The sequence below is a fragment of the Arvicanthis niloticus genome, chromosome 9, assembly GCF_011762505.2.
Source record: "Arvicanthis niloticus isolate mArvNil1 chromosome 9, mArvNil1.pat.X, whole genome shotgun sequence".
Taxonomy (NCBI): Eukaryota; Metazoa; Chordata; class Mammalia; order Rodentia; family Muridae; genus Arvicanthis; species Arvicanthis niloticus.
Window position 1 is genome coordinate 85,081,507 of NC_047666.1, and position 13,983 is coordinate 85,095,489.

Genomic DNA, 13,983 nt, shown 5'->3' on the forward strand with positions numbered 1-13,983 from the left:
GATGGTTTGTATATGCTTGGCCTAAGGAGTGCCACCACAAGGTGTGGCCCTGTTGAAGTAGGTGTGTCACTGTGGGTGTGAGATTAAAGACCCTCATCCTAGCTGCCTGGAAGCCAGTATTCTGCTATCAGCCTTTAGATGAAGATGTAGAGCTCTCAGCTCCTCCTGCACCATGCTTGTCTGGATGCTGCCATATTTCTGCCTTGATGATAATGGACTGAACCTCTAAACCTGTAAGCCAGCCCCAATTAAATGTTGTTCTTTTGAGTTGCCTTGGTCATGGTATCTGTTCACAGCAGTAAAACCCTAACTAAGACAGAAGTTGGTACCAGGAGTAGGGTATTCCTGTGACAACCTGACCATGCTTTGGGGAGGACTGTGGAAGGACTTTGGAACTTTGGGCTAGAAGAGCCATTGGGTGTTAAGAGCTCTGTGGGATGTTCTGTAGGAGCTTGGAAGATAATGTTGAGAACAATGCAAATGATAGAGGCCTGGTTTGTGAAATTTTCAGAGGGAAGATTGAAGACTCTTATCAGGGTCTCTTATCTTATTGCTATTTTGATTGTGAAGATTCTGTGGTTTTGGTTAGCTGGGGCTGAAGAATGAGCTGTGATTAACAAGATACCAGAACCACTAAATCGAAGCCTTTGCATTACTGGGAGGACTGATGATGGTTAGCTGAAGCTAAGAAATTAGCAGTAATTAAGAGGAGACCAGCATCACTAAGGTGGAATCTTCTGGGAAGTGTTTCCTGAGAGCACAGAGAAGTTGTAGTCCAGTGCCAGCCACAGCTGTACCTTGTGTTGACAGCTAGACTTGGTAATGTATAAGAGTCAGCCAGGTGGTACTGGTTTTGAAACATGAAGAGATCTTGAAGAGCAGCTGATAATTGGCACTGTGAGAAGCCAGGAGAGCCCAGTGGTGAAGGTGCAGCCTCAGTGGCAGTTGAAGGCCTAGGACTGAAGGAGTCATGTATGGAAGTTGAGGCTTAGCACTATGAAAAGTGCCTATGAGAGGCTACTGGTAAAGCCTAGTTGCAGCAGAAGATAGCAGTGCTTTGGAGATGCCAGTACCATGAGATGACCACCAAGAACAGCAGCAACAGTGGAGTACAGGCAGCTGAAGCCTAGAAGACAAGGTTGTGCTACAAAGGGCAGAGCTGGAGAAGTGATCCAAGCCCTTGGAGGAACCCAGAAGATTGTGAGTGGATCCAAGACATTGGATAGTTAGAGTTTGATTTTGCTTTTGATTGTGACTGTGCCCTGATATTTTTCCCTCTTGACGTAAAAAAGTATTTTAGTGGAACCCACAGTCAAGAGACTTTGAATTGTAAAAAGATTTTGAATTTTAAAAGAGATTGGATATTTTAAAGGGATTGAAATTTTAATATATAAAGACTTTGGGACTTTTAAAGTTATTTAGATCTTAAGGATCAATAAGAAAATATAGGTTCAGGCTTAATAGTGATGTGTTTGTGTGTTAAGTTGACAAGAGGTCAGTTGTACTGGCTGGTTTTGTGTGTCAACTTGACACAAGCTGGAGTTATCACAGAGAAAGGAGCCTCAGTTGAGGAAGTGCCTCCAGGAGATCCAGCTGTAAGGCATTTTCTCAGTTAGTGATCAAGGGGATAGGGCCTATCCCATTGTGGGTGGTGCCATCCCTGGGCTGGTAGTTCTGGGTTCTATAAGAAAGCAAGCAGAGCAAGTCAGAGGAAGCAAGCCAGTAAGTAGCATTCATCCATGGTCTCCGCATCAGCTTCTGTCTCCAGGTTCCTGCCCTGTGTGAGTTCCTGTCCTGACTTCCTTTGGTGGTGAACAGCAATGTAGAAGTATAAGCTGAATAAACCCTTTCCTCCCCAACTTGCTTTTTACATGATGTTCTGTGCAGGAATACAAACTTTAAGACACTCTTTACATGGTTACAGCATGTGATTAGAGCTATAAATAAACTCGGTCCTGCTTATTTAAGTCCTGCTTAAACAAAGCATCTGGTTTATGGGACAATTCCAACCATTGTAAGAACACTCATGAAAAATATCTTTGAAACTACAATCTCACCTGTACAGTAGTATTTGCTTCAAGTATTGGATTGATCTATTATGGTATATGATATAAATGTCATACAATGTAAGACAGACAGGTAATATGTGAAATAAATGTGATCATATACTTATACTGACATTCACATACCTCAGAAACAAACACATATGCAAATCTTCCCTTACACAAATTTGGTATTGATATATGTGTCCCCAACAAGCTCACATCTAATATTTTTTAAGCATGTGGGGGTGATTCTTTTCTTCCACCCAGACACACACTATTGAACTTCAGCCTTCCCTGATTCCTGCACAGTCTGTGCCCTTCTCTGCTCATTCAAGCTCTCCTGCAGTATCTGGGCGATCTGCTTTCTAGAACAGAAAGACCACAACCTGCAATGCAGGTTAGATTTCATCAACCATTGTTGCTTCATTGATTCTATGGAATTTTATGGTCTTCTGTTTTGTTTTTTCTGAGCTTTCTACTATGTCTTTTTATATAAAATGCAAAAAGATATCCATAAAATTATATGCTTCTCTCGGAGTCAGAATCAAAGAGCAAAATTTCTGTAAAAGAATGACTTTAGCCCCAGACTCCCTTGTCTGCTCAAACATGAAGTGCACAAAAGTGGCATTTATCAGAGCAAGAAAATGTTATTTCAGTGTGTTTTGATGGCAAAACTCTAACCCCAGAAGCCAAGCAAATAGCCAAGTTCTGTCTCTTTTATCCAAAAGTTTCTGGCAGCAAATAAGAAAAGGCACTTTTCTGGGTTAGCCTGGAAGGAGAACAGAAGCCATAGAGTTTGAGTGGCTTGTGCATTGTTAATCACAAAGGAGGAAGATAAAAGGGCACTGTGAGTCAGGCTCAATCTGGCTTTTTTTTTTTCTAGTAAAATAGACAAATCAGTCCCTGTAGGCTGCTGAACACAGACAAATTTCTAGGAGGCTGGATTGGGCTTCTCTGTGGTCAGGTAGGAGCATCCAAGGCCAGTGGTTGCATAACATCACAAAACAAGCATACAACGGGGTAGGAAGCTCATTGTCTCCAGAAACACTGACAGCTAGGCATCCTTTTCTCCCTCTTTTACTTCCCTTTCTCCTTCACTCCTTTCTTTTAATTACTAGTGAAATCCAGGCTTCCTTTTGTGGATCCCTATCCATAGGACTTGAAAGGAAACTCGAGAACAATTTCATTGGAGTTTGAGAGAAAAACAATAGGGTAGACAAGCTTCAATCCTAGCAGTTGCCAGAAGGGAAGAAAGATGGAGAGGGAGAGGAGGAAGGGAAGAGGGAGGGGGAGGGAGAGGAGGAGGGGAAGAGGGAGGGGGAGGGAGAGGAGGAGGGGAAGAGGGAGGGGGAGGGAGAGGGGAAGGGGGAGGGGGACAGGGAGAGGGAGAGAGAACATCATTTGAAAGCAAGTTAGTGTGTATGTGTCTGTGGCTTCAGACGAGTAAGAAATCTCAAAGTGTAAGGAAAGCGTGTGCAGGCTTTGAAAAAAGGAATAGAAAAAGAAAAGGAAAGTAACTCAGGGGAAAAAAGCAAATTTAACAGAGCTATATGGCAGGGGCTTTGTGAGTGACTGCACAGGACTAGTGTTTTGGGGAAGAAGTGCATTGTCTTATCAAAGCAATAATTATTCCCTCCATTTCCTTAGCATGGCTTTAGGTATCACACTCTTCTTGAGGGGTGATTTGCTGGTGAGGTGACTGACAAGCCAGCTACATTACCTTTTTTTTTTTTTTTTTTTTTTTAAAGCTGTATTAACTCTAAAGGGAGGAGACAATAATGTAAAATGTTCTAATCTTTGGAGCTGATCAAAATGTTATGTCTCCTTTGAGGGCCAGAGGTAGAGTCTACTCTTTTAACCAGGAGCTAATATATTGAAACTTTCCCTTCAATAACCTTCTCCCTAGGCATCCATATATAACAACTTTAAGATTCTAACAGGTCCTCAGGAGCTGAGACCCTACCTGGGTATGGTGCTGCATTCCTCTATATTGGTAAAGTACATGGGAAAGTAGAAGCAGGCAGATCTCTGAGTTCAAGGCCAGCTTGGTCTACATTCTAGGCTGGCCATTGCCATGTAGTGAGACTCTGGAGAGAGAGAGAGACAGAGAGAGAGACAGAGACTGAGACTTCTGGCATTTTGTGCCTCTGGCCAGGGCAGAAGCATGGCCATGTCCAGTCTCTGGTCAGGGACATGAAAGGTGCTACTGTTTTCTGGGTTTCTGCACTAGCCTGCATGACTGTTTATGCCTCTCATCCTCACCACTTCAACTTACATGTGGTTATGACTAAGAACTCAAGTGAGGGCTTAAGTCACCTGACCTTCTAGCAGCCCCAGGACCATGGTTCAAGAGTAGGAAGTCACCCAACCTTTGATCAAGAGGCTTTGGTCTTTGCTAAGACTACCCCTCTGCAGGGGCTGTAGCCATGCTGGGCACAGTGGTAACATGGACAACAGTCTAGCTGTAGACAACTAATCTGCTCTACTTGCCTAGCAGCTACTGCCCCAATGTTGTGGATTCTGGAATGAAAGACACACACACACACACACACACACACACACACACACAAAGCCTTATATTTAATATGCCCTAAGCAGCTCAATGGCAGGGCCAGTCCCAAACCTCCACATGGCTAATACACTCTCCCCTCTGATGTTCCTGAATCATCACTAAAACTTACATTCCATTTTGGCCACTTTGGCCTCTTATATGTTGGTGGTTTCTCTGTCCTGCACTTCTCAGGCCTGATCTTTCTGTTTCCCTGGCACAGTAGTTCTTCTTCTTCCTCTGTCCTGCATTCCTTGCCCAGGAATCCTCAAAGTCCCACCTCTGTTTCCCTGGCCAGCCATTAGCCACTGGCAACTTTATTTACCAATCAAAGTCAACTGGGGACAGGGACCTGCAGCATCTTACATTCAGGACATGAAGATTCCCATGTAATTGGGGGGGGGGGGCGCTGAATCAACATAAGTAGCATCAAAACCAATCTGTAACCACAGTCACTGGTAGGAAGAAGCATCTCTCAGTGATGGTGTTGTTAGGTAGCAAGCCAGGGCCTATGTGAGGAAAGGACAGTCATTTTCTGGGTTATTTTAGACTCTTTACTGAGTTTGACATAAATAAATCTGGGCTGGTTCTCAGAGGCAGACACTTGCTCTGGGAAATACTGACATTTTCTTTATAATGCAGTTTTATTTTCACCTGAATCAGACCACCTAAAACAAAAGGGCAGTCTGAAATGCTGCTAAGCTCAGCTTAGTTCTTAGAACAGGTAGCATTTATGTTCTGTCTTACAAAGCTGTCCCTGGACTGATTCTAGTCAAGGGTGACCTTGAACTCCTGATTTTCCTGCCACACGTCCCAAGTGCTGGGACTATAAGTGTGTACCACAATGTTCTCCCTTTTAAAAATGAGAAAATCTGATATAAAAAGGCTTCATACCCTGTTCAAGGTCACATGACTAGTAAATGTCAGATCAAAACTGTCTCCTGATTCAGTGAAGTTCCATGCATCTGGAAAAGCATCCTTGGCCTTGGGACACTGACACTGAATAAGATGACACACAAGCTAGAACAAAGGGCAGTATTCTAACGCTAGCAATTTGTGAGCCACAGCTAAACATCCTTTGTTATTTTAAAATCATTTTCCCCAAAGATAATTTTTTTAAAGATTAATTCCTGCTTTGTAAATTAAAAGGGGGAAATAAAGAGAATACTAAACATAGTAATATCAGGCAATTCATCAAGTGTTAAAATATCACAGTTATGGGCTGGAGAGATGGCTCAGCGGTTAAGAGCACAGACTGCTCTTCCAAAGGTCCTGAGTTCAATTCCCAGCAACCACATGGTGGCTCACAACCATCTGCGATGAGAATGGATGCCCTCCTCTGGTGTGTCTGAAGACAGCTACAGTGTACTCACATACATAAAATAAACCCTTTTAAAAAAAATCACAGTTATAATAATAAAACACATTAGGACAATGACAATATGGTAAGCCACTGCTGCTTATATCCTGAATATCGGAAGTGGTAATTCCTGTTCAAATTGTGTGGCTTTCACCTCTCAGCCTGTGAGCTATAGCACAAGCAAGAGCAAACAGGGTCTGACCCACTGTTCCCCTCAGGTGAGCCTCTCAGAGCTACAGGGCATGACAGACCTGCTCCCACACACCTTCTCCCGGTTGAGGGAATGACACCAAGGCTCAGAAGGACACCACTGTCTTACACAGGACTGTCTTTCTGGAGCTCCTGGAGCTTGTGCAACCAGTCAGGGTAATTACCTAGGCATGTACAGGACTCTCTCGGCCACCACAAAGCCCACCCTGAAGAAGAGGTTGCTGGCTGGAATGAACGGGAACACGAGGAACAGCAAGCCGGCCAACACTTCCTTGTGCTCCAGCTTCTGAAACACACAACAGGGAAAGAACACATGGATCTCTACTCAACTGTGCCTCAGACATCAAGTCACCATCTGATCCTCAGGTTCTCGGTGATGACCAAATGGACACATCAGAGAGCTAAACTGACCACAGGAAGACCTGCCTAGAGGTGCTAGCCTGCCCAATACACACCTGTCAGCACAGACGTCTGAAACAGGCACAGTTGGTAGTGACCACTGACCACTGCCTGAGAAGGTGCTGCTCAGCCTGTCCTCACCCCTCCCTCATAGCCTCAGGACTGTACAGAGGCAAAGCAGTTAGGCAGAGCCAGGTACTGAGATAATGTGGTAGCCTCTCTTAAAGAAGAGGCCAAAAGGGTCACTAGCAGGAGTCAAGCTTTGCATACAAGAAATGCAATTCTGATGGTAAAATTGAGGGTGCCAGTGGGGGGCAGCTGAATTATAAGTTTCTTGGTACCTCTCAAACTAAAGCAGATTCATATTTGAGCTTATTTGGTTGGTTATTTGTTGTTTGTTGTTTGAGAAAAGAACTACCTATGTACCCCCACCCCCATCTCCATGCATCTCTGACTGGCTTTGACATACAACAACCTTCCCTTAGCTTCCCCTAGACATGGGTTACCAGGAGAAGCTGCACATTTATTTAAATTAAAAACAACACTATGAAAACTCAGTAAATTGGTAAAGGACCTTTTCTTAGTATTTGTAATGTTTCTAAACCTTTGTGTAATTAAAGAAAAATTAATTTCCAATGAAGCTATTAACCAAAGAATCAGAACAAATAAGGAACAAACCCAAACCAAACCAAAAAACCAACCCCCCCCCCTCAGAGCTCAGGGAACCCTCTGTGGAAGATGAGGTGGAAAGAATATAGGAGTCAGGGGCCATGAGGGACACCAAGAAAACAAGGCTCTTTAAGTCAACGTGAGCAAAGCTCATATGAGCTCACCAAGACTGGGGCAGGATGCACAGGGCCAGCACAAGATTTCACCAGGTCCTCTGTGCTTACATTCTGGCTTCCAGTTTAGTGGTTTTTTTTTTTGTTTTTTTTTTTTTTTTTTAAATGAGGTTCCTGAGCATGTGAACAAGTTGTCCTCTGATTCTTGTGTCTTCTCTTGGGCTTTTTTTTCCTGTTGGTCTGTCTTGCCTGACTTTAATATGATAGTTTTTGTTGTATTGTATACTTTGTTATATTTAAAAGGAAGAAGAAGGAGAAGGAGGAGGAGGAGGAGGAAGAAGAGGGGGATGTAAGCCTAGCTACTAGGGTAAACAGTGGAAATGTCATCTTATACCTGCTAGGAAAAGCATTTTTCCCCAGGGCACATGGCACTGGGCATATCAACTGCTTCCCAGCAGATCTCATGTTTAGGAGTATTAATCAACAAGTAATGGGCAATTTTTCGTGTACTTTTATTTGGTTATAGTTTGGTGCTTTTGTATTGTTTCTTTTTATGTGATATTGTGTTCTGTTTTCTTAGTTTTGGTAGTTTTGTTGTATTGTATTTTGGGTTTGTTTTATAAGAAAGAAGTTAAAGTTGGGTGGGTAGGGAGGAAGAGAGGATCTGGACAAATTTGTGGGCAGGGAAGAATATGATCAAATATATTTAAATTTAGAAATTCTTTTAAGTAAAAATAGTTTTTAAAAAGAAGAAAAAGTGGCTGTTTTTATCTTTAGATATTGTAATGGACACTGTAGATAGAATCGTACTTCCATGTGTTATCTGCAGCCGATGTGCTTGAAGACTTTTAGTTAAAGTACAGCTGAGTATGTTGGATGCTGTTGCACTTAGTAGTTCTGATTCCCCAGACTCAGAAGGCAGAGGTAGAAGGAGGCAGCCAGTCCCAGGCTACCCTGGGCTGTACAGTGAGACTGTGTTTCAAAAACAAACAAAAAGTTCAAGATGGTAACCAGGTCTATAGGCAACTAAGGGTTTCTAGGGGAGGAAGAGGCACTTCCATAGTGGGATAGCCACAAGTGAGCAGTCCACACTCCTGTACATAACCCTTCACTCGGTATCCTATAAGAAACCCTAATGAAATAATTTAAATAAAACAATGAAAACAGAAGAGTACAAGATAGGAAGATGAGTAGAGAGGGAGGGGAACAAGAAAAATAATAGAGGGGCAATTGTGTTAAAAATATATAATGTATGAAATGACATAATGAAACTCATTATTATATATAATTAACACATGCTGATGAAAATCAAAGGAAACCAAGTAGCACTTTCCATATCACATACTGCATCCTTAATAGTTCTCATAAACATTTAAAGTAGTATATTATTTTTAATACCTAGAAAAGAAAAAGGCAATATCGCAAATATAAATAAAATTTCCTACTAGGAACTGCAAGATGCTCTAAGTATACAAAGTAAAAGATTTGTCACCAGACTTTATTAAAATCTTTGTCTTATTAACTAGTACATACAGAGTAATAAAATCTCCCTGAGAGATTCTATATAATTTGAACAGATACACTCAAATGATTTCTTTCTGTTAGTAATGACCTGAAGGACTCTAACTCCATAGAAGAAAAGGGATAAAGGTTATTTTAGTAGCTTTCAAATCAGGTGATGCAGAGGAATGTGGTGTGTATCTATCACATACATGTGTGTGTGTATTCGTGTGTATTTCTAGGCTCTCCTAAAATTGACAAATAAAAATAAAAAAGAGAAGAAAAAAATGAGAAGCCAGTTGATTGTGCTATAAGCCTCAGGCTGTCTGTTTTTGTTTCCTTTCTGTTGCTGTGATAAAACACTCTGTCCAAAAGCAAACTAGAGGAAGAAAGGGTTTGTTGGGCTTACAAGTCCAAATCAGTCCATCACTGGGGGGAAGTCAAGGTGGGAATTTGAAGGCAGGTGAAGACTGCTATTCTACAGACCATAACCTCTAACCAAGGAACTCAGTTCACAGCCAAAGAAGTGAGACAGGAACCTTGGTGACTTTCTGGTTGGAAGGCAGGCTTATGTTCAGTTTTTATGCAGTTTAGGACCACTTGCCTAGGGAATGGGGATGCCTACAGTGGGCTGGGTCTCCTCTATCAATAATCAAGACAGCTCCCCACAGACATGCCCATGGGTGCCAATCTGGCCTACAAAATTCCTTAATTGGGATTCTCTTGCGTGATAATTCAGTTTTGTCTAGTTGACAGTTAACCAGGGCACTATTCTTATAATTCAGGTAACAGTCTAAGGTGACTAAGGGAATTTCAGTTCAAGAACCCTCCCCAGAATCCTGTGCTACCATGTCAGCGGTTTCTTACTAGCGAATACTGAAGTTAATCCCCAGAGTGTCTCCTGTATTTCTGATTCCTTATTAACTCCAATTCTATATTGAGTATCTTGAAGTAATCTTTTTGCCCACTTTTGGTTTGTATAGATAGCTGTTTTTCATTTTTGGCCCTTTGAAAGCTAAAAATCCATAAGAAAACCATTTCTGATTCTCCACTTTAGTAGATCTAACTGTATGGTTCGTTTGAAATACCACAAACATTGTTATGTTTAGCAATGATATTGATGATGAAGATAATGGATTGTGCCAGGTGAGAAACTTACTCTCAGAACTCTACTTTAGGAACCAAGACAGTTTCCAGACTGCAACAGAGCATGCTGGGTAGAGGAAAGCAGAACAACATGGCTGTTTGGGGCAGAGACTTCATTTGTTCTGCACTAAGGACCCTGAATCCATTCCCTAGTGATGCTATTACCTGTCAAGTACTGGATGACTGTTTACATTCTTACCCTATCGGCCTTTCCTGATTCTGCCTCTCTCTGGCAATGATTGATTGTCTTACCTGTCTATGACACAGCTTCTGCCTAGAATCTCTATGTTAGGCTTTGAATACTGATCATTCCTACACAGTCATGTAGGAGTTTAATCCCAAAGCTCATGTTAAAATTATTAAGAGTAGGAAAACTTAACCTGATAATGGCATTCAGAGCTGGGGTCTTGCAAAGTGATTAGATTTGATGTAGTCATTAGCACGAGCTCCATAAGTGGACCCTTTAGGCTTTATGAGGAAGACATACAAATGAGAGCTATGTGCACATTCCATCCATACCATGAGAGAGCCAAAGGGGAACCTCACCAGAGCTGGTGCCCATGCTCAGGAAAACAGAGACCAGGCTCGCACAAGTAAGCTGATGGGGCAGGCTCCAGAACACCAGACATGTTCCTGTCTTCATATGTATTAATCACTGCTTTTCTGGTTAAGGTTTCAGCCCTTTGGTAAATCTCTTATTTTTAAAATTAGTGAGGCTATAAAAATGTATAGTATTGTATAAAAACAGTAAACATGGGGTCTGGGGAGATAGGTTAGTTGGTAAATTGTAAGCATGAGGATCTGAGTGGATCCCTAACACCCATATAAAAAGTCAGATGTGGTAGCATGTCCTGTAGTCTCAATGTAGAAGTGGAAATGGGTAGATCTCTGTGGTTCACTACACAACCTGCCTGGCCTATCTGATGAACTCCAGGCCAGTAAAAGACCTTGTCTCAAAAAGCAAGGGGGCTGGTTCCAGAAGAATGACAGTCAAAGTTGTTCTTTGGCTCCACATGTATTTGTGTGTGTGCATGCACACAAACACAAACTTCAAAGCTGATTCCTGGGGGCTAGTTACAGCTGCCTCACTCATTCTACACACTCAGCCAGGGCCCCTGACAGATCTCTAAGGAGGGTCAAGTATGGTCTCCTAGGACATGAGCATACTCCAGACCCCAGGCTGTATACCATTTCTTCTCCTAGCCTGATGTTGGTGGGACGAACCCAGCTGTGGCAGAGTAGCTTCAGCAACAGCAGTTGGCTGCCCTGCCTTCTGCCTGGCTCGGACTGGTGGTATAATTTCCTGACTTTCTGGAGTGTTGATGTTTCTTTGTAAATGCTCAGAGTGAAAATTTGAAGGGAGAAACGAATGGAGAGACTATACCCCTTCTGAGACAAAAGGAGAGTACATAACTCCATGCCTTCTCTCAGCCAATTTAAATACAGCCTTTTCCCAGCCTAGACTCTTGGCCAAAAGGCATTGCCAGATCCCCTAATGAACAGAGCCAGAGGCGGGTTTAATCACAGCATTCAAAACCGACATTTTGGAGTTCTGGTCTTTGATTTTGAACCTTGGTTGTTTTTTTTTTTCCTAACAAAGCTTTGTGTTTGATTTGTATTTAATTAACAGTCTGAACTTTCTTGCCAACACTGGTTCCCGAGATTCTACTTCTTACCTCATTGAAGTGTGCAATTATACAGCTACACAACAAGGTTAAATGAGGTGGGATGCTAAAGTGCTCAGACTCTCTTACTCTGAGCATAAGCTAATTTAAAACTTTACTTGTAAATGTAAAGTCAAATTTCTGTTTAAATGTGTTGTTAAATGTTTTTTAAAAATTAAGGCAGATATCTTCAAAGGTAAGCTACAGGATAGTAAGTACAAAAACACACATTTACTCTAAGCTAAGTAAGCACTCAGAAGGCGTTAAGAGAAGTCAGTAAAGTAGAAAATGCTAATAAATACATCTTTACCTAATTAGAATGAAAATATTCCAGTAGTTTATGGAAACACTCAGAAGTCTGGGATGGTTCTTCATCACTGGCTTTGGTTTTGAGCAAACACCAAAGCAAGTAGTAGAAAGCTACATGTTTTTGTTTTAGAAAGGATTAAGTCAGAGATGGAAGGAAGTGGCAAGATGAGTTGTCTTCTAAGGGTCTACGCCATGTGTAAGTAAGACCCTCTGTGAGCCACAGAATGTGTCATACCTCAGGCCATCAGAAGCCATCTTCTAAGCTGCATTGGTGGAGGACAGAAGGGTGGCAGGAACACACTCACAAGGTTGTCATTTAACTTCGGGGTGTGGCTTTTGACACTTACCTGCCAATCCACTTAGAAAATAAAGGTTTCAAACTAAGAGCTGAAAGCTAGACATGGTGGTACACACTTGCCACCCCAGACTTGATAAATTTAAACATTGAGAATTTAAGTTCAACCTGGGCTACAGAGTTGTCTTAGTCAGATTTCTATTGCTGCAAATAAAACACCATGACCAAAAAGCAAGTTGAAGACGAAAGGGTTTATTTGGCTTACACTTCCAGATAATAGTCCATTGTTGGAGGAAATTAGGACAGGAACCTGGAGGCAGGAGCTGATACAGAGGCCATGGAGGGTACTGCTTACTGGCTTGCTTCCCTGGCTTGCTCAGTGTGTCTTCTTATAGAACCCAGGACAACCAGCCCAGAGATGGCATCACCCATAATGGGCTGGGCCCTCCCCACTTAATCATTAAATGAGAAAATTCCTTACAGCTGCATCTCATGGAGGCATTTCTTCAACAGAGGCTCCTTCCTCTCTAATGACTCTAAGCTTCTGTCAAGTTGTTACACAAAACTAGTCAGTACAATAGTGAAACTCACACCTCCCTTCTCTGTGTTATGTATGTGTGTGCAGGTATGTGAGGAAGTGTGTGCTGACCAGTGAGGGTATGTGTAGAGGTCAGAGGTCCACACTGGTGTCTTTATCTACAGTTTACTTTGCATTTGAGATAGTATTTAAGGAACCTCAAAGCTCATTGCTTGGGTTATGCTGGCTAACCAGTGAGCCTACAGGCTCTACCTGGCTCTGCTTTCCAGCATTAAGGTTACCAGCACTTTCGTGTGGATTCTGGGAATTCAAATTCAGGTCTTCGAAATCCTCTGTAAAAATAAGCACCTTACCACTGAACCATCTCTCCAGCCCATGGGACTCTCTCTTAAAACAAAATAAAACACCTGAGGTCTGACTAACTACAAAGTCTGTCCTCCTGCTACAGCCAAAGTCAAGTGTGTAGGAAGAAGTGTCAGGGTAAGAACATCAACCGCAGATCAGATGCGTCAGTGCGAGGAAGCCAGATAAGGTGCTGCATAGTGTAGAAAATTTCATCCCTTAGGGTGACTCACAGAGGGCATCAGATAAACACAATCCTACAGGCTACACAGCACATGTGCCCTGTCATGTGTTCTGCTTGAGAGAACCAAGAAATAGTTTGAGATGGTCCATCACTCTCCTGAAGCCCAGCCTCTGAGACCAGACACACAACACATGCTCACTGCCTACAGTGGATTAACATGCTGGGCCAGTGAGATGGCTCCATGGATAAAGATGCCTCCACCAAGCCTGGCCACCTGAGTTTGATAGCTGTGATCCATGTGGTAGAAGGAGAGAACTCCTACAAGCCATCCTCTCTATGGCCTACACACACACACACACACACACACACACACACACACACAGAGAGAGAGAGAGAGAGAGAGAGAGAGAGAGAGAGAGAGAGAGTCTTAAAGGTAGATTTTACTGACTTTGGTAACTGAATTAAAAAAAATCAGTATTACATCTAAAAAGGACTGTGGGAAAGATAATGGTGGTTACTTTTGGCATGACAAATCAAACACTATGATAGAATTTTTCTTTGCAAAGCAAGTCAAAAAATTAAATTAATTTTAGTGACCACAGAGATGCAGAGCAAGCCGAGGGACAACGGCCTTCTGAAGTTTAATCTTATTCTTCTTCTA

The 13,983-nt window shown here is 42.3% G+C and overlaps 1 protein-coding gene across 1 annotated transcript in view; it reads right to left on the reverse strand.

The window, feature by feature from the left end:
• The window catches only part of Tmtc1 (transmembrane O-mannosyltransferase targeting cadherins 1), a 208,037-nt gene that overhangs the window by 65,008 nt on the left and 129,046 nt on the right, over nucleotides 1-13,983 (reverse strand). The window contains exon 9 of the mRNA XM_034511599.2: nucleotides 6,328-6,449. Within this exon, the coding sequence (XP_034367490.1) occupies nucleotides 6,328-6,449 (122 nt within the window). The remainder of the gene's footprint in view (nucleotides 1-6,327; nucleotides 6,450-13,983) is intronic.